The 27,397-nt window shown below is 41.5% G+C and overlaps 2 protein-coding genes across 2 annotated transcripts in view; one reads left to right on the top strand and one right to left on the bottom strand.

Moving 5' to 3' along the window:
* Positions 1-26,949, bottom strand: part of arhgap20 (Rho GTPase activating protein 20) — an 85,840-nt gene extending 58,891 nt beyond the window's left edge. Inside the window, exon 1 of the mRNA XM_050049191.1 lies at positions 26,518-26,949. Coding sequence (XP_049905148.1) covers positions 26,518-26,634 — 117 coding nt within the window. The 5' untranslated portion in view covers positions 26,635-26,949. The remainder of the gene's footprint in view (positions 1-26,517) is intronic.
* The window catches only part of il1rl1 (interleukin 1 receptor-like 1), a 331,020-nt gene that overhangs the window by 259,937 nt on the left and 43,686 nt on the right, over positions 1-27,397 (top strand). The window lies entirely within an intron of this gene.

Below are 27,397 nucleotides of genomic sequence, written 5' to 3' on the forward strand. Positions count from 1 at the left end.
TCCAGTGATTTCTGGGACTCTTACATTCCACAGATTGTTGTCCAATGCAAGAAAACATACGTGTGGAATTTGAGGAACAGTAAAAAAAAATGCATGAAATTTAGATGATGTTTTAGAGTGATTATAATGACTGTATTATTACATTTCAGGGCTAAAGAAATACTTGCTGACTGTACTTTGTCCATTGATCCCAATTACTATAATTTCAGTTATGGCTCTAAGTACATTTACTTAACTTCTATGCTAAAGTACAAATTTGAGGCACTTTTACTTTACTTGAGTATTTTAATCTCATGACACTTTCTACTTCTACGAGGATGTGCTGCTTTTTCTTTTAATTAGTTTAATTGTTTTTATTTATCAATTTCTAAAAAACTTTTCTGCAGTGAGGAATTTTACTTTTAATACTTAAATACATTTCCATAAGTGTACTTACGTGTTTTTGCTCAAATAACATTTTTAATGCTTTCTTTCTTTCTTTCTTTCGTTCTTTCTTTCTTTCTATTTTGAACACTTATTTGTATACTTTGTTATGCCAGGGTTTGGTGTTGAAATGTTAACATTCTATCTGTTACTCATTTTGTTTTGTGTCAGCGTGATGGCACTAGAATAATGTTTTTCTATAAATGTGTCTGAATAATCCCATAAGGGGTCGGCCATGTTCAAACGGCCACACATGAAAATAAACAATTCATTCACTCATTCCTTGGTTGCAGAACTCTCACCAGTAACAGAGTATTTCCTCATAGTGTGGTATTAGTACTTTTACTTAAGTAAGGGATCTGAATTCTTCCTCCAACACTGCTGACATGCAAATGCCACTGCAGGGTTTTGATTTTCCTGTAACACCAGTACACTCTGAAAAAGGACATGTTCACTTTAGCCCTTTTTAAACAGGAGTTGTGCAAATTTGCACGAAAGCCCAATCAGTCTTTTTTCAGCATTGGCAGTATAAAAACAAAATCGGGGAGTGAAGCAAAATGCCGCCTACCTACTTTTGTTCATACAGAATGCGCCTTTTTCGGGGCAATGGGGGGCATGAGCAAGTAACAAAACGTGTAGCTCAGCATGTGACGTAAACAGTGACGTGACGCAATCAATGGGAACTGCCCATTGGTCCGACAGCCTATTGTTCCGACATCCCATTGTTCCAACCATATTAAACCCATTGTTCCGAAGTCCCGTTGTTCTGAAATCATCATGATGCCCTGTGGTTAAGGTCTGGTTAGGTTTAGGCACAAAAACCACTTGGTTAGGGTNCACCATTAAGGTAGAAATACGCCCGCCGGGAGCCGTTCAGCACTGCGGACCGTCGGACTAATGGGATGTCGGACCAATGGGCTGTCGGACCAATGACATGGACCGGGATCAACTCGGCAATCCGGCTCTGTGTGTCTAAACGCTCGCAGCTTGCCGGCAACACGGCCCAACATTCGCCGAAAATGTGGCAGTGTAAAAGGGGCTATTGTTTAAGTTTATTTAACAGGAAGTCAATTCATCACTATATAGTACGTCACTTTATAAACCTTTACATGTGTTTGAAATGTACAAATGTGATGTATACATGGTTTAAAGAAACGTAGGATGCCAACATTTTCTTTGACTAGTGAATTTATGATGATGTTGCTCTGGCCTTTGTGCCCTCAAGAAAATTCCCCCACTGCAGGCAAAGTGGCCCTAAAATTACAGACTTCCAGGCCTGGTAAGTAATATAAAGACATTGCTCCTTAATGTAAAATTGTCAAACGGGCCCTGTATCCCAGGGATAATATATGTTCATATCACAAGATGCTGCTGCAGAGCTCAGTTTCCGTTATAAAGTGAGGTGTTTGATGCTCTGTACAGCCATCAGTGTTGGTGTATATGACCGTAATCACACTCTTTCTCTGGTATTAATTATACCTGATTGTAGTTGCTGGGTACTGTCGGGATACATATTCAAAAGCATTCAAAACCTTTGTCCACCGAGGCTTTGCTTGGTATTGTTTTTCTCTCTGAGAGTGAGATTAAAACCAGACTTAATTAAACCTTCTGACACTGACTCAGCCGCCTGTTTCTGAAGCACACACTGGAACTACAGGCGTACACTCCTGCAGTCTGACCCTCACGACCCCGTCAGCTCAACAATGACATTTCCAGACAGAGGTCACCTTCTAATTATCTTTTCCCGAGCTGAATCGGCCATGTTTGACCTCCGTAGATGTTTGCACAACACATTAACAGCACTGTGCGGCTATAATCTTCCATAAACAACAACATGTGGCTGTTTGTCCAAACTTAACAAAGACCTTGGAGATCGCTGCAGATTTCTTTTGCCATCAGAAAGCAAAATGGTTTTGATAAGCAGTTGTCTGCACATGTGTTGCAGAGTTCAAGAGTTGGTTCATACAGATGTTTGATCTTTGATTGACAAAATGTTTGCATTCACTGATAGTGTGTGTGGAGCTGCCTCAGGATGGTTGATGTAATCACAGTGTATCATCATCATGCTGCCAGCAAATGTTTGCATACATCTTTGGCTATTTAACTTAATTGACTGATGTTTTTGGGATGTGTTTATCCAAACAGCAGACAAAGACAAGTCATCATCCAAAAGCTTATTCTATGTGCGTATGTTCAGGCGAAGAATCCCCCTGGGCGATGACAATGACGGGTCCATACGAAGGTCCTTACATCATCTGAGCAACATTCCTCACCAAAGTACACATGGTCACATTTACTCATTTGAGCAACATTAGTTACTGAATGGAAAATGACCCCAATTTACAACTGACAAGAGCCGAGAGGATGCCAGAGAATTTAAATAACGATTTCAAAACGGTCACGTTTTCCACAAAAGCCCTGACAGCGCTGAAATGTCACGAACAGCTTGAAGTGAAGATTGCTCTCAAACTGTTTGACCTTTGTGCAACGGATCAGCTGGCGAGCTGGAGACAATGTGCAGGAGCTTGTTTGTGCATTTTTGTAGGTTGCTTGATGTTTCTCTAAAATCTTTGAATGATGCGGTGTGCATGCAGCTGCCTACATTTTTCTTAAACTAAAAACATCTTACACTGAAATGAACAGTTTGGGTCCATGTTTCTTGGTTGAGGCAGCTTGGAGATCCTGGAAGAAGACGATTTTTCAAAATCTCACACTCATTGTTTATTACTAACATACCTACAGATCCATCTTACCAAGCCCGTACGGCTGCTATCTTATCATGCATGAACAATGTCACATGTAACCAGAAAACACACTTGAGTTCAGAGACAAAATGAAAACACAGTTCAGCAACAGGCATCTGTTCGTAGCAAGAGCACGGCCCAACTAGATGCATTTTCTTAATCTGTCATCCAAAAAAAAATCGTTGCGCAAAAAACCTTGCACACTGATTCTAATGCGTTGTTGTGAAAATTTGCAATACGTGACAAAATGAAAAGACACATTTCCTCCTTTGCCTCTCTCCACTGGAGTTACCTATCTGGCTGTCACCACTCCCTCCCTGTCTTTCATTTGGCACCGCAGCTGCATGAAGGGGTGGAGCTGTCCTCCACATTCTGTGTGCAGTCAACATCCTCCTCCTCTTCATCATCATCCACACCTGAATATCACTATCTGACCTGTTGAACATTAGCTGTCTGAGTTATGAAATAATTCTGTGTACCCTGTTCCTCTGTGTTGTCGCGGATGTGTCCCGCCGCCACATTTTCTTCACTGATTCTTGGTCAAACGTCTCTAAAGGCTCTGACGGATGCAAAAAACGCAGAAGATCAAACCTGTTCCGAAAATTTTAATGACAAAAGTTAGGACTCAGTGTATGAACATAATTGACACAACGTGAGGTTGTATTTATTTTTAGACATGCGACAGTTTCAGACGAAAAAACAGACTCACTGTGCAAAGGCTTTAACTCAACAACATGAGGCTCTGTCTGTCTCTCGTATCTAGGCAACACAGGTATGTTGTAAAGGTACATTTCACAATTTCAATTGTTACAAGCTGATTTATCAGACTGGCATTAATCAATCAAAATGCCGAACATTTGCTGGTTCCAGTCTCTGAAATGTGAAGATTTTTTATCTGTTTCATGTCACTGAAAATTGAATATCTTTAGATTCTATGCTATTTGTCAAACAAACAAACGAACAAACAGCCATTTGACAATGTTAACTTGGGCTCTGGTCAAGTAATAATGATAGTACTTATTATTTCACTCTTACTATAATTATTCCGCTTGTGTATTACTATGTAAATGTTGCTAAAACTGACGGAAATCTGAGCAATTATTACCACTGCCTACAGTTACTGTTTGTACAAATATTAGTAACACCCCAGTCATTCATCAACACTTATCCAGTCAGTCCAGCTCCCCCCTGCTCACAGCCAGCTGAGGCAATAATGTCACCAACCAGACAAAGCTATTTGATATATGCTCATATCCGCTCCATCAGCGGAGCCTTCTCAGGGGGCTGCAAACCCCTGACCTCATCAGACCTGGCAGCAACAGGTCAGACAGCCTGACAAGGTGGAGCAAAGAATTAGTACTAAACACCACTTCCAGTCAGTTAGCCACAGTTTCTGAACAGAACTGGACATGTTCCAGCAGGAATATGATGCGAAATCGAGGAGAAATTAACAACAGCAGCAGCCAAGATTACATATTTCCTTGACGTTAGCATGTAGCTATATGTAGCAGTGAACTTGCAGCCGGGGAATGACGGTGTAAAGCGACACTTTGTCCTGTTGAAAATCAACAATTAAAGCTTCCAAACACAACCTGACATGTTCCAGCAGGAATATGATCCACAATAAGGGAGAGATGAATAACATTGACAATCAAGATTACACATTTCCTTGACATTAGCATGCAGCTATATGTAGCAGTGTACTTGCAGCAGGGGAATGGCTGTGTAACGCGACACTTTGTCCTGTTGAAAATGAACAATTAAAGCTTTTAAAAACAACCCGACAAGTTCCAGGAGGAATATGATCCATGATAAGGGAGAAATTAATAACACTGACAAGATTAACAATGACAATGACCAAGATTACATGCTTCCCTGACGTTAGCATGTAGCTACATGTAGCAGTGTAGGCTACGTAATGTAAACACTTACAGGAACGTGCCTGGAGCAGATGACCATACAAACAAATACGTCATGAGCCGCCATCAGTTTGTAGGCAAAGTCAATGTAAACGCTTCAGAGTACTCAGAAGGGTGTGAAGCCTGAGGTTTTTACTCACAGGGATTATTTCTTCATACGTTCACCTCATCACCTGAAACTCAAGCCATGTTCAGTATGAACATCTGATATTGTAATACACTGGAGAAGCATTATAGGCCGCCTTTAAAGCATCAGTTATAGTATTATAAGATGATATAATATACATGATAGAACTCTCTAAGAGGTACTGGTCTGCCCAAGAAGTACTTTAATACTTCTAGTACATTTTGCTGTAGAGTGGATATTTTCTTTGATTATCCCATTCAAAGGCCCCAGAACAATACTGAGTCAAATAATGTGTCTGAAAGCACAGCAGGGAGAAAGAAAGAGAGAGTCAGGCAGTCAGCAGAGAAAGAAAAGCTAATCAGCAGCGTTTAGAGGAGGGGATAAGTGTGTTTATGTACACTTCAGTCAACAGCTTCAACCATTTATCACTCACTGCGTAGGTGTGTGTTCCTGTGAGTGTGCAAGGGAGAGTGTGTGTCTAATTGTAAGGTCAATGCACTGGCGTTTGTGTGTGTCGTGTGAGCACGTCAGTCAGCGCAGACAGTCACAGCGTCGGCAGGGCGCTGTGTGTGAGCTGCTATCACTATCAGCCGTCTCTTATCAGCAGCGGTGGAGGTTAAAGGTCGAGAGGTCAAAGCCTGCATTCCACCAGAGGTCAGGATCATTAGTGGATGCTGAACTTAGCTAACAGCCATGATGGAGAAGAACATCAGAGGACAATTATAACAATACTTAAGGGTTATTAACAAGTTTAACAACACAGTCTAGTCGTTCCAGTGTCAGTGGAGGTTTGTTAGGGCTGTTTTAAAGCTGCTGCTGTGTTAGCTTGTTCTAACGTGTGTAACGGCAGCAACAGAAAGTTTGCTTATTCAGGAGAGAGTCAGAAGCAGGGACGTCAGCTGAGTAGGTGGTCCTTTAATGTGGTCCAGGAATCATTAGTGACACACTGCTGAAAGAATGTGATGATATGCACCCCAGAAAACCTCTAAATGTGGTCTGAGCATCGGATCTCCAGACGCATTGAGGATGAAATTAGGGCATTCACACCTGTATTTAAAGTCCAGTCACCTCGGATGCATGTTAATACCAGGTGTAAAGAGGGCCTAAGTTAGTGTCCACCACTGGTAGACCACAGTGGGAGGTTAAATATTCACAGAGCATTTTTTATCAGGAAATTTTGGTTCTTTTCATTCTAAAATAACACATATGAATACCATCAATGATCAGTTTGTAGCCTACCACTGACACTGGATGGAGATGGAAGCTTGCACAGGACAGGGAGACACACGCTGATCTGAGGTCGAGGGAGCGGCTCCCTAAAGTTGTAATTTGATGGGATCCTGTTCCACTGTGGCTTCACTAACTCTGTAAGACCGGGGAAGGCACGGTCTGGATTTTATTAGAAGGCAAGGATGCATATGTGCGTGTGTGTGTGTGTGTGTGTGTGTGTGTGTGTGTGTGTGTGTGTGTGTGTGTGTGTGTGCGTCTTAATGAGACTAGATGGCACGTCTTGGCTATACAGCGCCAAAAATAAACCGGGATCTGGACCAGAATTGCAATGCTGAACTTTTTCCACTTTCTAGCCACAATTAACCCGCCTTCATTTAAGAACACACACACACATGAACCGTGAACACACACTGACACAAACCCACATGCGTACGTACACACACACTGGCAGTCACAAAAATGTGTTAGAAACACACACCCAGCTCTCTCCCTCTCTGCAGCCAGGGAACGCCTGTTGCTATTTTTACACTCACTGTAGGACCACTGTGGAGCCATGAGTTAATGTAATCGCTTTTTTTTTCTTCTTCTGCACATTCAGTCATGTGTCCTGTCAAAACAGAGCAGCAGAGAAACGTGCAGCAGTGGCCGAGGGCCAACGGTAGATAGCAGGACTTCTGGCCTGACGCACAACCGTCCCGCTGTGTCAACATCTGTGTGCATGTTTAAATGTGAGGTGGGTTTTTGTATCATACATCATCCTCCTCATCACTGATAGACTGATCCCACTCTGAGGAAATGTTACCATGCTACTGTAAATTACAGATAATAGAGATTTAGCTGTGGGGTTTTTGTGTATAGAGCGAGGTTAAAGAGCAGGAAATGAGATCCTGGTATTTTTATATTTTTGGCAAAAATCTTCTTCTTACCAGGAATGATTGCTGTGGTGCAGTAGCATGTGTGCATCTGTGTGTTCACGAGCCAAAGATGACTGAATATACGGACTCAAAACCACATTCTCCAAACCATGTACTCAGTTATTTTCAGTCAGTAATGCCAAAGTGTGACACTGAAATACAGCTATCAGTGTTTCAAAGCTAGATTAACTGCAGTTGGTTCTTCTGGACACCTTTCAGAGTCAAATGGAAACTTATCCTTTGCCTGTCTGATACAGCTTTTCCATCAAAATCAGTGCGCATACTCAGGTTTTTTAAACACAGGCAAACCCACTAAAAATAGGCCGTAGACTCCCTTCACATTAGCAGCAGACCAGAGCTGCACACGCCTCTGCAGCACACAAGCATGCCTTTCTGTGTGGCTTTTTTTATTTTTGGTGTGTCACGTTCGACGTCATGGACAGGCAGGAGAACAGGTAAACACTGGAGGAGCATAGAGGCCTGTGAAAACTTTATAGAGGTTTCTTCTTTTCACACTTACTCAGTGTCTCTTTTAAACTCAGTGCAGACTCATTTGGATCAATGTGTGTGTGCTGTGGGCGTGGCAACTCCCTCACTCTCCTGGGTTCCTCATTACATTCATTCAACTCACCTGCTCTCTGCTGCTCACCTGAGAACCATCCAGTAATCAGCCAGCCAAACCCCTGCAACCTCCCTGCCATCAACCCACTCTCCTCTGGATTTTTCCCTCCTGCCACCTTCTTTATCCTGGCAATAAAACCCCTCTTTTTTACCACATTCTCCCTGAGTCTGTGTTCTGTGTTTGGGCTCAACTTGTTGATTGTAACAGTTTGAGTGCTGCATGGGTGGAGATGTTATTTAAGACTGAGGTTTTTAAGACTGCTAATTTTATTTTCAAAGCCTGGAATATAAGGCAATCCTTGCTCTTTAAGTGAGATATATCAATGGATTAGATTAGGGTTCACTGTCCTAATCATGAGGACTGTTGTGTTTACGTTCTACTATTGTACATCTGTATTATTGTACATTTGTTTTGTCTCTTGGTTGTTTCCAACTCTTATGTTTGATCATTGTTTCTGTTTTTGAGATAAAGTGTCTTATAAGCCCATAAGGGCTGGGCTTCTGTCAAGTCAAGTCAAGTCAAGTCAAGTCAAGTCAAGTCAAGTCAAGTCAAGTCATAGTACTTTGTGGCTGTGCGTCATTGCATCTCGCCTGTAAAGGAGCTGAAATTAGTGCATTCACCAGGGTGTTGTTTTCCCATCAATGCTGATCGGAGCCGGAGCCAGAGCTGATAAATACCCATGACTACTGCAGTCATTTGACCTGGGTGTGAATGCCAGTTAAAACCTTTTCCACTGCACTGAACCGCACGTTAGCAGGTGTTAGCGGGTTTTTTTTAGTGCAGCGGGAAAGGGGCTTGACTGGTCAGCGAAGCAGGGTGCAAAATGTGCTGCTGGCTTCATCATTAGGCATGATACCAGAAATTTTGTAGTCCTTACAAATACGAGTGAAATTCTAAGATTCTTGATATCTAATTCAATATCACAGAAAAGAACAGACAAAAGAAGAACAATAAATCCCATGTACTTAAACATACACTCCTTTATTAAAACAATTAATTTAAATTTAATTTAAATTTAATTATCAATCTCTGATGATCTGCCTTGAATGCGAAGTATTAGTTTGTGTGGGTTCATTAGATTTTGTGGGTGAGGAAACATATTAATATATAACCTACATGTCAACATATTTACATGCAAAAAGGGTGGCCTTTGTCTTAGGCTATTTGTCCCGCCTCTCCTTCACTGTGATTGGACAGCTGGGTAAAAGCTGACACTGACAAACGCAGCATTTCTTCCCAAGAAAAAAAAAAATGTGTTGCACTCAGCACAGAATAGATGCCACTACATAATAGTGTATATAGACCGTTTCAAACTGGACAACATAAACATTCTAAATGGGGCCCTTTGTATTTCCTGTTTGAATGTATGTTAATGCAGAAGCTGACAGGAAGTAAACAGGGACCAAAATTGTTGCCCTAGCAACAGAATAGCAATGAAACGGTCCGTACTGCCCTTCAGTTTGAGGTTATTGGTCACTGAAACAATACAGACATGCGGGGCTCTCTTCAGGCCAGAGTTTCATTATGCACAACAGGCTGGAGGCGTTTTGAACGATGTCCATGTTAGTGGCCTGGGTGGAGAAATGATTCTTAGTTCCCTTAAAACACTCTGACTCATGTCTTCTCTCAGTGTTGACCTTTTCTGCTGCTTATTACAAATGCATCACAAGCCATGTTTCCAAAAACTTTTTATGCACATTTTGAAAAATCTAATTAGAAAAGTTGTTGATAAAACTTGTTACGTTCACTTTAGGTGGTTTTTTCCTTTTTTGAAAAACAGCTGATGAGCCAGATGTGATACAGAAACACTTTGCCTTGTAAGTTCTGATGCAGCGACTGTTTAACTCACATGACTGACCAGCTACTTCTGCTTTCTGCGTATCCATCTGTGCATTAAACTCATCACATTAATTTGTCTTTGTCTCCAGACAGCATGAACGATACCAGCTGACGTGAAAGAACAATTAAATGTTTCCCAATGGAAACAGAGTCCTGACAACCTTTCTTTGTGTTTCTCTTGTATATGAGTTAGATAGCCAAGGCCATTTGATTGGTTTCCAGTTCGCACCCTCTGCTTCTTTGACTCTTTTCACTGTCGAATGACAGCCAGTAGGCAATTTGAAGGGGCACGAAGAGGAATGCCATCCCCCAAATGTGTCCCCCTTGTTAACCTGCCATCCAGGTTCAGACCCAGACACTGTTAGAAAGATGAGATTCTTAACTTTCTAATGATGTCAGTGTTGTTTTTGTTCTACAGATATTAGCCAGACTACGTGATGTAACATGATGACTGTCACTAAGCAAAAGCACTGAGGAAAAGGCCATTAAAGTTTGCAGTACGGTGGTCGCTAAGACACAAGAGCCATCCAGAGCCATAAGACATGTCATTGCAAACAACATATTCATTCCCTTTCCTATGGACAGTATTTAGCCAACGTGTGCAACAGAGCACCTGATTTGGGTCCACAAATCCAAATAGAGCTTCCACACAGCTGACCGTCTGTGCTGCAGGAAATTCCAAGCAACTTTTCCCTCTTACAGTAAACTTGGGATCATTCTTATGATCAAATTTAACAGGAAATAGTAACCGAAAGTAGTGTCACATGCAAAAATTCTGTGTGTGTGTGTGTGTGTGTGTCTTTCTTTAAGCAGGACAGTGAGAGCGATGGTTTGTTTATGATTCTTTGAAGGCAGTCATACAGAGGAGACTAATGGACACTTCTGTTTATTTCTTGGCAGTGCGCCATGAAGGGGCAAAGGTAGACACACACACACACACACACTCAGAGGCAAATGTAAGCTTTCACATAAGTCATTACAGCCCATGTTGCCATAGCAGAGCTGCAGCTACTGTGGAGCAGAAGTAGTGGCATTGTTTAATGAGCCCACAGACTATAAATAGCTCTGATGAACTGAGCGACTTGTCGTTTTTTTCTGTTTTCATCCCTTTCTCTCTCTCTCTCTCTCTCACTCTCTCTCTCTCTCTCTCTCTGTCTTCTCTCCCCCTCCTTCTCACCAAACAGCCCTTCATCTCTCACACTCAACATGTGGAAAGCCACTATCTTCTCCTCACATCTGAGAAGCTTATCTGCTGAGAAGTGCTCTGCAAGATAAACTTCACTTCTGTCAAATTCCTCCAAAATTGGAGAGAAGGAGCAACATGTGATTCCTGATACGTGATGCATCTGTGCATTATTCAATGTTGTCCTATTTTACCAACATTTGCATTTCTAGGGAAGCAGCATGGGCAAAACACAGAACAGGAGTGAAAGAGCAGAACAGGTTTTGGTGTGGAGATTGAAGTTATGATAACTATACTGGAAACACAGCAGTCAGATAAACAGCAGTAAAACATACAGACATGTTTCTCATTTACATGTTTCATTCATTACAGTTGACGGATGCATTTTAAATTATTATTTAAATGTTTAATGACATTTTTATAAATCAAATGCAATAGCGCTTTTTGCAGAGTAGGGGATTACGTAGTCGGATTACCAAAATAAAAGTCACTATACAGTAATCAGTCCAGCTTACATTTGAAAAAATGTGTAATTAGATCATAGTTTCATTGTCGAGCATTGCTTTATTAATTTTTGATTACGTCTTTAAAATATGGCAATTTTAGAATTATCTTAACTAACTTTTTTTATAATAACCAGTGCTCCTCTGCGTTCAAAGAGCAAAGTCCTCCATGTGTCATTTGATTAAAAAACAGCAGCAACAACCACAAACATACACAAAAGAAACAGCATCCCACATGTTGGAGAATACACACAGTACACCTGTAGTTTGTGCCAGACTGTTTTTTTTAAAGTTGATTTGATTTGACCAACTGTGAATGACAATATAATGCAAAATGCTTTTTATCTGCATTGAAAGTATTTTGAGAGGTTTAACGAGACAGGCTGTTCTCATCTGTTCGTACATGAACCTATGAAAAGTAATGGACCATGTAATCATTAGCCAGCAATGTGACCAATGTGTTTACAAGAGTAATGAAGGAAGTGGTGAAAAGAGCGAAAGCCTCTGTAAGGAGGCAGGCTGAAGGGGGCATATGGGTCAAACAAACACGGGACTTTAACCCAGGAGACCAGTGTCAGTGTCCCATGCAAAACAAAATGAACTTAAAGTCATTTTCAGGTTCGTTATCACCTTGATTTCTTTTCCAAAACCTTAGCTATGTAACTATACATTAAGTATGTCACGTGACAACGCCAACCCTTTTTTATTTTTTCTAAATCTAAGCTACGTACTTCTACATTTAGTAGGAAACATGACAACACCCAACCATATTTCTTTTCTTAAACCTAACCTATGAAACTTTGTGCCAACTTGACCTAAACTTCCAAAGCCCCATGAGTCAGACAAATGTCACATTGGACTGAAAATCCATTTCTGCTACAGTCCTTTGCCCCAAAAATAAATGCCCCAAAAAATACACATTCCCTGAAGTAAGTTTCAGTTTCCCAGTGGTGTTTTAGCCAGCAATCTCAGGTGTTTTTAATGACCCATCCCTGCATTTCTGGAGACATTTATGCCACCAAATGTGGAGGTATTAAACCAAAACATGATGTTTTCTTAACCATATGATTTTTGTGCCTAAACCTAACAACATCCACCACAGCGTTGTTAACAAATGTAAAGTATCCGTGGTTTACAGAAATGTACAATGCAAACATTTTTTGTAGAAAGGAGTGTGTATTTTCCAAATAACGGGACTTTAAAGCAATGGGAATAACAAGGCCTCAGAATTTTGGGCAGTCTCCCATAACTTTACATGCCTAAACCTAACTTACTAACTTACCATTAGGTACACGACTTAACGCTGAATAGGAAACGTGACAACGCCATCCACGGGGTGCTAATTCATTAGATATCACACAAATTGTTGTGTGTGCATTTTCTTAAGATATCATACAGACTATTGTTTGAGGATATGTTTAAAGAGAAAAAAGAATATTTGTGTAACACAAATATGCCGACCCTGTCAGAGAGGGCAGTTTCGAAGGAAATGAAAGAGAAAGAATGAAACTCTTGCTAAAGGGTGGTTGTACAGTGGAGAAACAGAACAGCTTATCTTGGAGGAGACTTGATTGATTGGTTTTAATACAGTCTGTAATCTGGTTTAAAATCTGGAAAGGAGTCACACTGTCCTCGAAGACTACAGCTGATACACCCTGCAGCCACCCGCATGACACTGGCTGAACAGGGAAGCTGTGAGGCAGAGTGGCAGGAGGCATGGTCCACACAGCTTGTAACAAACAAACAAAACCTTAATTTCTTTATGTATTTCTTTTTGCAACATTTGCAGTGCATCTGTTTGCAAAAAGCTATCAGTGTTATCTTAACCCTTCCTGTCAGCAGAACAATTAACCACAAGATTTATCTACAGGCTCTAACCATCAGCCACAACTTATATCAGCTGCCACTGTTCTGTGTCAGGCGGTGACATTTAAAGCAGACTGAGGAGATAGAGCAGTTATCTGTCTGATGGAGACACAGTGTGTGTCTGGTGGTAGCCATTGGGTTTCATCAAACCAATATGAGACTGCTTTGTTACAGGAAGCTGTGTGTGTTATCAGAAAGCATGCGGCGTTCATCTCTGTACCAATGTGCTGCTCTTGAGCAATTGTACATGCATGATGACATGTGTTGGTAGAGTTTTGTGCTGTAGTGAACCCTTTGACTTTGAAAAGTATTTTCACAAAAAAAACGAGGAGGCAAAGCTAATTAGCAACAGCAATCCAACACAAACATGTAGTGAGAGCGGTAATATATCACCTCTCTAAATACTGGAACAGTAATACACTTATCATTTGCTCTCTGGGCTGGAAAGTGAGATCTGAAGCCAGAGATTTTAAGCATACTTGCCAGGTAATCATTACAAACTAGTATTGATTTAACACAACAGCTTCACACAATGATTCCTCAAGATTTCACCAATACTGAAGGTTACACATCAGCTGCAGCTGCTTTACCTCCACACATCACCACTATGACACAGTTTTTGCAGCTGATTGTCTTGTAAACATGCAGTTCTGTCCAATTTGTCATGTTTACAAGGAAAACATCAAAGTGTGCCCACTTTCATGCACCGTGTAGCAACGGGGAAATGTTCAGGAGTTTCCAAAACCTTACTGCTGTGTTGTCTGAGAGCGTCTGAGCTAAACCCTGCTCTGCTATAAAAACATTTTTCCTGCTACATCTCGCCACATTTTCCTGCGCACAATAAAACATGTTACCATCCACTGTTCCGTCTCTTTTTCCCTCACTCCCTGTTTTCTCTGTCGTAATGCATCCCTGAGATTTCCTGTGCCAGATCACGTAAAGACTTACGGGTAAATCATTCTCTCCGCAGCCCATTTGACAGAAGAAAATGTTGGCATCGTACATTTCCGCAAACCACAGATATGTCACATTTGATGGTCATATATATCATATCAAAGTTCTTAACGTGACATAGTGTAGCGGCTGACTTTGCCACTGGTAGGTGGAGGGGATGACTGATAGCATGTCACCAAGGCAAGACACCTGCCAACCAGCAGCCGACCGACACATAACCAAACCAGTTGTTATTTGGCAAGTCATCACTTCTTTTCCAGCAGGTTTTTAGCCAACAAACTTGGGTTATTTTAGGAGCCATGTCATTCGTCCGATGGCTCAACATTCCTAAGCCCCATTAGTCAAAAAAAATGTCCCATTGAACCAACAACCCATTTTTCCAATAGCCAGTTATACAAAACAACAAACGTCCATTGTCCTGTTTCTCCACAAAATGACACTCCCTGCAGTTTCAGTTTCCCAGCAGCGTTTGAGCCATTCATACCAAGTGTTTTTACTGACACTCCTCAGCATTTCCCAGCTGCATTTGAGCCTCCAAACATGGTTGTTTTTCATCAACCTGTCACTGCTTTTCCAGCAACTTTTGTGGCACCAAACATGGGTGTTTTAAGCTAAATCATGATCTTTTCCTAACCATAACCAAGTGGTTTTTGCACTTAAACCTAACCATCTATTCACCACAGTGTTGTCGACAAATGTAAAGTATCCATAGTTTACAGAAACGTACAATGCCAACATTTATTCTGGCGAATGTTTGACTGCAGGGAGTGTGTATTCTCAGAGAAACAGGACTTTGGAGCAATGGGAGTTTGTTTCTGGGATAATATGCTGTTGGAGAAAAGGACTTTCGCTCTAGTTTTCTAGACTATTACAGCTTCAAAATGTGGGTTTGTCTGTACAATGGGCATTCCTCATTTTTTGGCAACCCATCGCTATGTTTCCACTGGATATATAGCCATGAAAAGCAGGAGTTTTAACAGAGGCGTTGCTGTGTTTCCAGCCAGGATTGGGCAACGAAAAGTGGGTGTTTCAAGCCAAATCATGATCTTTTCTCACTGTTACCAAGGAGGTTTTGTGTCTAAACATAACCACACATGAACCACAGTGTTGTTGAAATGTAGAGAAATGTTGAGTTTCGAAATATCAGCTACATAATGACATACCAGTTTAACATGTCTGTGGTTTGCAGAGTCATACAATGTCAACAGTTATTCGTTTGGGATGTTCTCCAAATGTGTGAGATCCTTTTCTGTCCGTATTTGTCACATGATCCATACCTCCTTCCTGTTGTCACCTCCATCCCTGTGTGTTCAGTGAACTCTGTCCTGTTTCCCATGCATGAAGAAAATGGGAACTGCCCATTGGTCCGACAGCCCATTGGTCCGACAGCCCATTGCCCATTGGTCCGACAGCCCATTGGTCCGACAGCCCATTGTTCCGACCATATTAAAATCATTGTTCCGAAGTCCCGGAAGTCCCGAGCCATTCAGCACTGCGGACCGTCGGACTAATGGGATGTCGGACCAATGGGCTGTCGGACCAATGACATGGACCCGAAGAAAATTCACCAAAAATCTTTCAGTGTATATTTTTTTAATCTCCACTTCAACCAGTGAAGCTCTCAGGTTCCATGCACTGTGCTCATATTGTATATGACTTCAAACAGCACGGATGAAAATAGACCCGTGTGTTTTTACACTGGGTAACCCTCAGAAACCCAAAATAATAACCCAACCTAATGACCAAATTACTTCACGGATGGCTTACTAGTGCAAACCATTCCACACACACACACACACACACACACACTCACACACACACATTTACTCACACACTACAACAACAAAGCAACAGCCCAATCTAGTCTTCCATCTTCTCCAACGCTCTGGAAACAATCTGAATGAGCTCATCCGCTGCAGAGCTCCACGGGTCTCTTTCTCTCTGCTGCTGATAAGACAACACTTGTGTTTGGTGGTGTTGCTGTAGAGACGCAGTGTAGTTTGGCCACATGTACACACTCATCAGTCACGTCCTTGTCTTTAACATCACTGACACTGACACGAGACATACCTTAGACTCTAAGCAAGGAGGATTTAAGTCATTCATGTTATAAATGTCACCAAAAATGTCTTAACTGGTAGCTTCTGTTTCCCATTGAAATAAATAATGTTATTTTTAAGGTATTAAACTAATACTTGGCTGATGCAGAGTAGCCAACCCAAATAATTCTTCAAACAACCACAACCTCTTAACACGACATTATGTGGTGGTGCCACAAAATGTGTTAAAATTACGTGCAGACACCACGTAACCGGTGCCAATGGAGCCTTTGTCGTTGTGGACACATGAATTCCCTGGTTTAACAATGTGTCACAATGGGGGGTGGTTAATGCTACAAGCCCATAGGTAGTATAAAGAACGAGAAAGTCAGTGTAAGGAGGCAGGTTGGGGTGGTAGATGGGTCAAACTAACAGGACTTTCAACCAGGAGACTGCCGTTTGTGTCCCAAAATAAAAGTCAACTTTAACTTCTTTTAAATGTACGTACTTACGTACTGTCTTTTACATAGTTACGTCCCATACATAACAAACGTAGTTATATTCTCTTAACCTAATCACATAGTTTTGGTGGCTGAACCAAACCATGCCGATCCACCCATAACAAATGTAGTTCTTTTAACAGAAACCACCATATATTTCTAAACCTCATCAAGTGCCTTTGGTGCCTAAACCCAACCATGCAATCACTATGTAATTAAGCTCATTACATGCTAACATTACCATGAAAAACGTCCCAATTTGACTGAAAAGCCATTTCTGTAACAGCCTATTATCCCAGAAACAAATGCCCATTGGTCCAAAGTCCCGTTTCCCTAAAAATACACACTCCCTGTAGTAAGTTTCAGTTTCTCAGCAGCATTTGAGCCACAGGAAGTGCGTACTTTTGGAGAAACAGGACTTTTGTTTTTGGGATGACGACTGTTGGAGAAATGGGCTTTCGGTCCAATGGGACATTCTTCGGACTAACAGGGCTTTGGAATTTTGGACTGTAGGAACAATGGGCAGTCCCCAAAATAATGCCACCACCAGTCGTCCCCATCCAAATGATCCATCCATCCATCCATCCATCCATCCATCCTTTTTTAACCGCTTATCGGAAGCCGAGGGGCAGCAAGCTGAGCAAAGTATTCCAGACGCTCCTCCAAATGACTTTTACAGAAATATATTTTAAGAGTGTTTGAATTATTCAACTGTACAAAACTATACATGCCAAAATGCCAAGTCCAATCACAAGGTACATCATTCTAGATGTGGTCACAAAAAGGATCAAATGCAGGAATCATTTGACTGAAGAAGTTTAGTATTTTTTTCTGTCAATACCTTGAAGGTATTGCGTACCGACACCCAGCCCTTTCAGTAACCATGGAACTAATGACTGATTGGTGTCTGCCTACATCTTTTTAAATTTTCTGTAGTTTGAGGAAAAGTTTTTTTATTTGCTACACGTGCTTTAGATTTAATAGAGTAAAATTATAGTTATGAGACACGACTGTTGTCTGACAGCCACTGAACATGTGACCTTGTAGTAAGAGGTCAGTATCTGGTAAATACAGGTGCAGCTCGTCTGTTTTGGTCAGACTGTCCTCAGTCTCTTCATAGACGCACAGCAGAGGGAGCTACCTCTCTCATTGTAAAAGTTATTGGAGGGGCGGCCAAGGCCTGCCAGAAACCATCTCTTCAAAGACTTATCCCCTTTTTTCCTTGTTTCCTGACCTTCCTTCCTTTCATCCTTTCCTCCCTCCCTAACTACCAACACTTCTCTCCTCCTCTTCTCTCTTTCTCTCCACCTGATTCTGTTTCCCTTCACCTTGTCTCCTCCTGCTGCTCTCTAACCTGGGAACACAGGTCAGTGGGACATAATCCCTCCTTTTACAGCTGCCCTAATACCTCCTGCCGCCACCCTGACGTCTCAGACTTCACAACCTTCCGTGTCACGACCGCCGTCTGAAGCTGAGGAGACATAATGCAGCCTGACATTGAAACCCTCGCTCTCGCTGTCTTTGGAAGAAGCAAAGCTCTGATGATGACATGCAAGGAGGCCTCACTGAGCCATAATGGCCACCCATGAGGAGGTAAAGCCAAGAGAAATTCCAGTGAGAAATACCAGTTGATCAGGAAACAGAGTCCTGGATCTGAACTGGATCCTCAGTGGTATTAAACCAGTGGGTTCCTCTTTGATCACAGTGGGGGAATTCACACCAGCAGCAGAATTAACACCAGAGTTTTTCAGGTCTCACCTCTTGTCAAATCAAGTCCCAAGTCTGAAGCCCTTAAGTCCAAATCAAGTCTTGAATAAAGTCTCAAGTAAAGTTTTAAGTCAGAAAGTCCAGAACAAGTCTGAAATAAAGTGTCAAGATGAGTCTTAAGCCTGCAAGTCCAAGTCAAGTCTTGAATAAAGTCTCAAGTAAAGCCAGGCTCAAGCCCTTAAGTCCAAATCAAGTCTCAAGTTAAGTTTCAAGCCTTCAAGTCAAAGTCAAGTTACAAGCCCTTAAATCCAAATTAAGTCTCCAGTAAAGTGTCAAACCCTTAAGTCCAAATTAAGTCTCAAGTTAAGTGTCAAGCCTTCAAGTCCAAGTCAAGTCTCGAGCCTTTAAGTCCAAATTAAGTCTCAAGTTAAGCGTCAAGGCTTCAAGTCCAAGTCAAGTCTCAAGCCTTTAAGTCCAAATTAAGTCTCAAGTAAAGTCGAAAGCCCTTAGGTCCTAATAAAGTCCCAAATTAAGTCTCAAGTTAAGTGTCAAGCCTTCAAGTCCAAGTCAAGTCTCAAGCCTTTAAGTCCAAATTAAGTCTCAAGGTAAGTGTCAAGCCTTCAAGTCCAAGTGAAATCTCAAGCTTTTAAGTCCAAATTAAGTCTCAAGTAAAGTCGAAAGCCCTTAGGTCCTAATAAAGTCCCAAATTAAGTCTCAAGTTAAGTGTCAAGGACTTCAAGTCCAAATTAAGTCTCAAGTTAAGTGTCAAGCCTTCAAGTCCAAGTCAAGTCTCAAGCCTTTCAGTCCAAATTAAGTCTCAAGTAAAGTCTAAAGCCCTTAAGTCCTAATAAAGTCCCAAATTAAGTCTCAAATTAAATGTCAAGCCTTCAAGTCCAAGTCAAGTGTCAAGCCTTCAAGTCCAAATTAAGTCTCAAGTCAAGTGTCAAGCCTTCAAGTCCAAATTAAGTCTCAAGTTAAGTGTCAAGCCTTTAAGTCCTAATAAAGTCCCAAATTAAGTCTCAAGCCCTTAAGTACAAATCAAGAGTGAAGCCCTTAAGTCCATGTTAAGTCTCCAAAAAAAGTCTGAAGCCCTCCAATCCAAATAAAGTTTCAAGTCACGTCTCAAGTAAAGTCTCAACTCCTTACGTCCAAATAAAGTCTCAAATCAAGCCCTTAAACTCGTACACCCAAATTAAGTTCCATGCCCTTGAGTTCAGTTCAAGTGTCAAATTAAGTCTCAAGCCCTTAATGTCCAAATCAAGTCTCAAGTTAAGTGTCAAGCCTTCAAGTCAAAATGAAGTCTCTAGTCCTTGAGTCTAAGTCAAGTCTTCATCTTATCAAAGCAAGTCTCGAGTCCTTAATGGAAAGTCTAGTTCTTTTTAACGACTTGTCAAAACTAGTCATGAACAACTAAAAATAAAACGAACAACAGTCCTATATCTTGCCAAAGTGAGGCTGAAGTAAGTTGAGAGGAGTCTGAGTCAGGTCTTGAAAATCTTTGAAAAGCAAGTCTCAAGTTTTTATGTCAGCTTGAAGTGTCCATGTCTTTGTCTGCTGTTAGAATTAAAATGACACCGCATTTAAACTTCGATGTGTAGTCCTATAATTACACACGGTATGCAAACACGAGTTTCAGGTCTTTAGGGAGTCAGGTCTTAAAGTCAAGTCTCAAATGCTCATTTTTGTGACTTGAGTTTCAGATCTGAAGTCTGCAGCTCTGATAAACACACATCCACCCTGACACGTTCGACTCTCACTGCAGCGTTGATGCAAAAAACACAAAGACCCTGGATTAAACACATTCCCACCCTCCTTCATCTATTCCCAATTAGTGCGCCGAGCTGTTGCTGTGAAAGATCTGAAGGTCTCCATTTTCATAGATGTGACTTGATGTTTTCGTTTCTCCAATTTGTTAGATCTCTGGAAAACTTTGATGGGACACACTGAGGAGATAAAGTACCAAATCCCTCGAGGAATCCTTCACACACACACACACACACACACACACACAGATACTGTACATGCAATAAATCAGTCACGTGAGAACAATCACATACCTTCATAGAGCGTGATCGTTAACCTCCTGAACCCTCTCTCTCACACACACACACACACACACACAGGGCTGAATATATACACAGGCACCATACATGTCTAAATACATATACAGTGCATCAGTATGGCCTGATCTGTTATGACTTCGGGGCGGTAATAATATACCTGGAACAGTCAGGAGATAACTTTAATGATACGCTGAGCTTCATGGCTTCTGAACTTCAAACTCTCAGTGTGTGTGTGTGTGTGTGTGTGTGTGTGTGTGTGTTGATGGCTGTATTACTAATGTAGCATCAGACATGAGGCTCAGAGTATCACTGGGCTGTGTTGAACACAAACAGACCGTCATTCTCCCCCATACACACACACAAACACACACAACCTGACCTCTGAGTCACACACTCTTCTTCACGGTTTTCATCCTCTACCTCCTCTCATATGTTGATGTTTTGAAGGAGGTTGGAGTCCACGTGTTTCAGCCCGTTGCACACACATCATGTACCAGTTGATTGAGTCATTTCTGTGCAGTGTTTAAATCAATCAGCAGACTTATTTAGACTCTACTTAATACACTGAACCATTGTTTTTATACCTAATAAGACTAATGGAATTAGCTGTTACAGGCTCAGTCTCTCCCGCCTGCTGCAGTTAAACACTGTTGATTCCAGAGTCCAATCCAACACAAAGTTTCCATTTAAGGACCACAATCCCTCAAAATATCACTTATATTTGATCACTGGCAAGCACCAACGTGGAAGAAGTTTACTCCAATAATGCACTCAGTAAGTGACGACTGTTATTTTTCCACATTGTGCAATGACATTTTGCCCACCTCCACGGCTGGCTGTGGATTGTTGCTATCAGGTTACTGTTTTGCTCCGCCGCAGGTCTGTTTTTGTGTCAGGTGTGATGTTTACAATATGGACTTCCAGTAATTTTAGAAAGGAATGAATCGCACTTTAAAAATAAACTCACCCTATTAAGTAATGCCACTGCTGCGATTCAGGTCAATGTCTCTTTCCAGAAATCATGAGTTACTCAAGATAGTCCACAGACCTTGTTGTGAGCAGTTTCATGTGGGAACTATTTTCTTTCTACCTAACACAGCCATATCACCGTGCAGAAGGAAGTGTGCATCTACTCATGGACGAAAGGCTCGTGCGTGTGACAGCACGAGATGTAGTCATTTCAGTCTGGAGTCTGGCATCTAGACTCCGGCCTCATCGCTCTCCGCAGATATGTTTACATGAGATATTGGGGAGTGATGATTAAATATTCCCCCCCTTTAGCCGGAGCCTGCAGGCGGATGTTGGGGTGGAGGTGGGGCTGAAAGAGCAAGCAGCAGTACTGATGCAAGGCAGCACGTGTTTGCAGGTCGAGTTGACTGCCTGAACTAGCTCACAGGCGTCGCTCCATTAATGGCGTCCTTCTCAGCTGAGCTTTAACACTAGGTGAGGTAGTAGAAGATCCACACTTCCTTCTGCACGGTGATATGGTTGGTGTGCTCAGCAGAAAGAAAATAGTCCCTGCATGAAACTGCTCACAACAACATCTGTGGATTATCTTGAGTAACCAGGTCATGATTTCTGAAAAGAGACATTGCAAGTATTTTTTAGCACTTCGAGCACCACATGCAGAGTGCCATCTAGTTCCTTTATAATAAGGGGAGAAGGCAGACATCGCTACGGCCGATATCTTCAGCACTGTGCAACTCATACCAAAACAATCTAGACTGATAAATAGCAAAATCTTACACAAGTAAGAGAAAAAGTGTGTACTTTTGATTTGGGGGTGAGCTGTCACTAGAAGGACAATGGTGGATCTGAGAGTTTCTTGATCGGTCACCCCAAAATCTAAAATCACGTTTGACAGAATTCATATCCTATATTAAAAAAAAATTAATAAATAAGTAAAGGTGACAAGAACATTGGATTTAAATGTATAAAGCTAACTTATAATGCATTTGGACACATTGCATCACTGAAATAAAAAGTAAATATTTTACATTTTTTATTTTATTTCATTTCATTTTTATTTTGTTTTATTTTATTTTATTTTATTTTATTTTATTTTATTTTATTTTATTTTATTTTATTTTTTAATTTTAATTTTAATTTTAATTTTAATTTTATCTANTTTTATTTTATTTTTAATTTTAATTTTAATTTTAATTGTATCTATTAATTAATTTTTTATTTTTTATTTTTTTATTTTTTTGTCTTACCTTTAAACTTACGAGGTACTGAATGAACTATCCAAGGGCTGTGGGTACATTTGTAAGACCCAGTCTATATATTTGTACAACCTGTTTACTGATATCAGTGCGTTCAGCTGCAGGGGGACGCTCTGTAACAGCAGCAGCAGCCACTCTGCCAGGTCTCTGAAAAAAGAGCCAGCAGTCTCACTCCCCACAAAAACAGCATTCCTCTGTCCCGTCTCTGGACCACCTCATGTGATGCCACCTGACTTCCTCCTGTACACACTGGCTCACACTTACACCTCTGTAATCCCGTGAACTCACATCTTATAATGTTTGTGCACTTACACAGCCACGGATTGACAAACTGACCGCCTATATACTGCATGGCGATAAAATGAAGAGTAGGTCAGGTAGAGATTAGCACGTATCTCTGACCTACAGTTCATCCAGTGAAGAGAAGGTCGAGTGAATCAGGTCAGAGGACGTCATGCCGTCAGATAACTGTCGATAAATGTTTACAGTGGTAGAAAGCATGCGAGCCGTCCACCTTGGATTTATTCCAGTCATAAATAACATTTAAACACGATAATAAAACAGAAACATTTGGCCAATATTTCCATCTAAAAGGATTCAGATTGATAAATGCAGTGAAGTTGGACGGCTGCCTCGCTGGTCTTAGAGACGTGTTGTATCTGCTGCCAGAGCTGATCATAAACAGGCCTCTTGTGACGCAGTATCTCCTCCACACGTGCCTCAAGCTACATCAGGTATCACTTTATTTTGTTAGTGCGCTGTTGACTCCACATAACAGTGACGAGTAATAACAATGTAGATGTGCTCAGTTTTCTGTAGGCAGACTTTTGTAGACTGTCAACAGCGTCGCTCCTCTATTTGTGTCCAAAACACAGTCTTTGCAATAACCTTTAATGGCAAGCCCCTGGGGACAAAATTGACCTTAAACTCAGCCCATTGGAGCACCATGATGTGTTAGCAGGAATATTACAAATAAGTTTCTGCTTGCTTTACATTTCAGGTTTCAGTCTCAGCTGCTTTAAATCTGAACTGGGCCTCTGGTCCTGAATCTTTAAGGTTTTTAAAATACCTTCAACTTTGTGTCATTTACCCTCATTCTCTGTGGCTGGACCAGTAAATCAGTGGAGCAGAATTATATTACTTCTCTATTAGTTATGCTGATATGTCATGTAACTATGATATGTAACTTAAAAGCAGGAACATCAAACAGTTGAACTCTTTTTAGGTGGCAGGGGTGAAAATTAGTCTTCCTCAATATTTGTTGCAACCCATTTGTCAGACAAAATGTTGGCATTGTACATTTCTACAAACCACAGATACACTACATTTGCACATCATTATGAAGTGGGTATATCGAAACTTTACATTTCAACAGTGTTGCGGTTAACCCACTTGGTTATGGTTAGGAAAAGATCATGCTTTGGTTTGAAATACCCGCTTTTGGGGCATAATCCCAACAGGAAACACAGCAAAGACTTGGTAAAAGAAAAAACAACAGCTTTTCTTGGCACTGTCCCAACAGGAAACAGAGCAATGTCTCGATTAAACACCACCAGTTTTGTTCTTTGTTGGTCTTTAACTTTGGTCTGCAGATGTCTTGCCTATGTGAAACACTACCTACCAGATATGGGGGAAAGTCACACATGTGCAAGTCACAAGCAAGTCTCAAGTCTTTACCTTCAAGTCTCAAGCAAGTCCCAAGTTAGCTGGGGTGAGAATCAAGCAAGTCAAGTCAGCTAGCTCCGTTGTGTTTGATAACATTGTTGAACGTAAACAGAAGTGACGCCCAACGGTGCTTAGCGTGCCTTTCATATTGAATTAAAGCCAAGTCCTTTCAAGTCATCTTTCTCAAGTCAAAGTCAAGTCTCAAGTCATGAATACAAAGTCAAAGTCAAGTCAAGTGTTTTATCAACGTTATTCAAGCAAGTCTCAAGTCATCATATTTGCGACTCGAGTCTGACTCGAGTCAAGTCATGTGACTCGAGTCCCCCATCTCTGCTATCTACCATCCCATTCTTCTCCTGATGACAAAGTCAGCTTATTAGAAACATTGATATGAAAAGTATGAATGAATAAATGTCACATATCCACGGTTTGCAGAAATGTACTATGCTAATATTTTCTTCTGTGGGCTGTTTCTTGTTTTAAATTCTGATCTGATCCTAAAACCCCTCTCAGGAGAAATAAGGAGCAAAAGAAAGCTCTTCTGCCGTGCTCTTAGGCTTCTCTGAGGTTTCTCAGCTGTGAGAATATACCTTACTGTTATCTCAAGAGCTAATTACTGCAGTTAAGGAGGAACAAGAGCATTTTGAGATCTTAAATTAAGATTGAGCTGCGACATGAGAAGCTCAGAAGCTGACTTTAAACAGTACGACACTGGTCAAAATCTCATATTGATGTTATATTGAGCTCAGTTATGTCTCGGCTGGACAAAGAAGAGATCTTATTTTGACAGTTAGAGAACAAATAGATACAAAATAGGATGTCTGCTCGACTGGATGATTTTTTTCTGAAGCAACTATCATGTTTCCCAAATGATGACCAGATTTTTAGGCATTCTATTATCACAAATGGCTCGACAAATAGCACATATTCCTGGCATAAATGGGGAAACAAATCTCCATGGCAGAGCATGCCCCTGGTTCTTCCTGAGTTTGGGCTGAGCCCCGAATATTTGCATCATCTCTGCTCCTGCTATCCTCCAACACAAAAGAGGGTGTGGATTTATCCTGTACCTGCAGCATTAAGAATGTCACTCATCAGATACAAACAAAAGCACAGCCCTGCTGCAACTCTTTGAGGTCATTAACCCAGAGAAAAACAGCCATGGGAACAACCATCAGGTTCATCTGCGTCCGCTGCTGAGGCAGTTTGAGCATCTGGCAACAGGGGCTCAGACCCCCAAACAGCTCAGCTCTTTGCAATCACACACAAATCTCTTTGGTCTGCTGGCTTTAACAGAAGCACAGAGAAGTGGTTGTAATAACGGTTGAACTGATCCTGCTAAATACCACCGACAGTGTGTGTACTTTATTGTATTGTGGAGATTTGTATCGGCATAAAAACACACACGGTTATGAAACAAAGCTTAAGGACTTTTTTCCCTCAACCTGTGGTCCACAGGGTAATGTGTAGATTGTGTAATCATAACAGAGGCACACAGTTCACTGCAATGAATTGGATTTTTTATCCGTAATCATTTTTATGTTTTTGCCATATTGTGATAAAACATTATATCCTTATTAATGTAATATTTATTTTAGTCATATCCTGCAACCTTTTATATAATCTACACAATCTGTAACAAATAACATACGAAAAAGTTGTACAATTATCACTGCATGCCTTAAATACACTCATAATAATACACAACGTCACACTTAAAAACAATTCTGTGACTGAGTCAGACATAGGCATTTTTCCACTCACACAGCAACAAGTGTGTGCAACAAGTGGGAAACACACTCTGCTGTGTTCCTGTGAAGTGATGTGTGAAATTCCCAAATACTCTCTGACTTCCTCCGCAAAATATACGTCACCCAGACTTGTCACATTTCCAAAAAACACTCCAGAAATCTGATTACAAGTGTAAATGATGCTGATCCACCTTCCTCAGCTCAGCTCTCTAAAGCTTATCAAAAGCAAAAGAGCAAACTTACCTTGATGCTGTGAAACTCCACACAGCTCCCAGCTCTGCTCCTGGCAGTGTCCACTCGCCCGTGCTCCATCCCTACTAACATCTCCATGTCCGAGAACCTCTGCCCTCCTGCTGGCATCGTGCACGACTGTGTGTTGGTGTGTCAGTCAGTTGTCAGCGCTGACAGCCTCAGTTGGCATCAGCTCAGTGTGATACTCTTGATATGCGTCCTCCTCCCACTTTACTGATCTTAGTGTCTTCCTCGCCTTCTTTCTGTGTATGTCCTCCTCTTTGTCTTCTGGTCTTCCTCTCAGGTCTCAGGCTCACACACCCTCTTCACCCCTTCACACCTGCAGCAACGTAGATCCATTGAGAGAAGGTACCATTCAGTCACTAACTGTCCAATAACAAGTAAGAAAAGGCAGAGTTTCCACTCATGTACTCTCAGCCTCTCTGCTGCTGTCTGTCTGCCTAGTAAGGTGTTTGGTCCTGTCCAGTAGGTCATCCCCACCCCCTCCCACTCCCCAGTCATTCCATGCCTGGACAAGCTCGTCTGGTCCCATTGGCTAGTCAGGTGGAAGAGGCCAAACAGGGGGAGGGGCTGAGGCCAGGAGGAGGAGGAGGAGGTGTAGGGGAAATGGATGAAGGGGAGTAAAAGGGGGGCCTGACAGCGTCCTCTAAACTGTCACAGAAGCGGGAAAAAGGAGGGAGATGATCAATGTTTTCATGTGTTGGGTGATTTTAAAGTTTTTAGGGGCGTCTTTCTTTTCTCTCTCATGATAGGGTCGATTGTCACCACCTCCTTGTCTCTACTGTGCCAGGGTTGAGGGGTCAACAGGAGAGGCGGGAGAGGCAGCAGCAACAGGGGATCACCATAAGCCTCTTCCTGGGCTAAACAGAAC

The sequence above is a fragment of the Epinephelus moara genome, chromosome 7 (assembly GCF_006386435.1).
Source record: "Epinephelus moara isolate mb chromosome 7, YSFRI_EMoa_1.0, whole genome shotgun sequence".
Classification (NCBI taxonomy): domain Eukaryota; kingdom Metazoa; phylum Chordata; class Actinopteri; order Perciformes; family Serranidae; genus Epinephelus; species Epinephelus moara.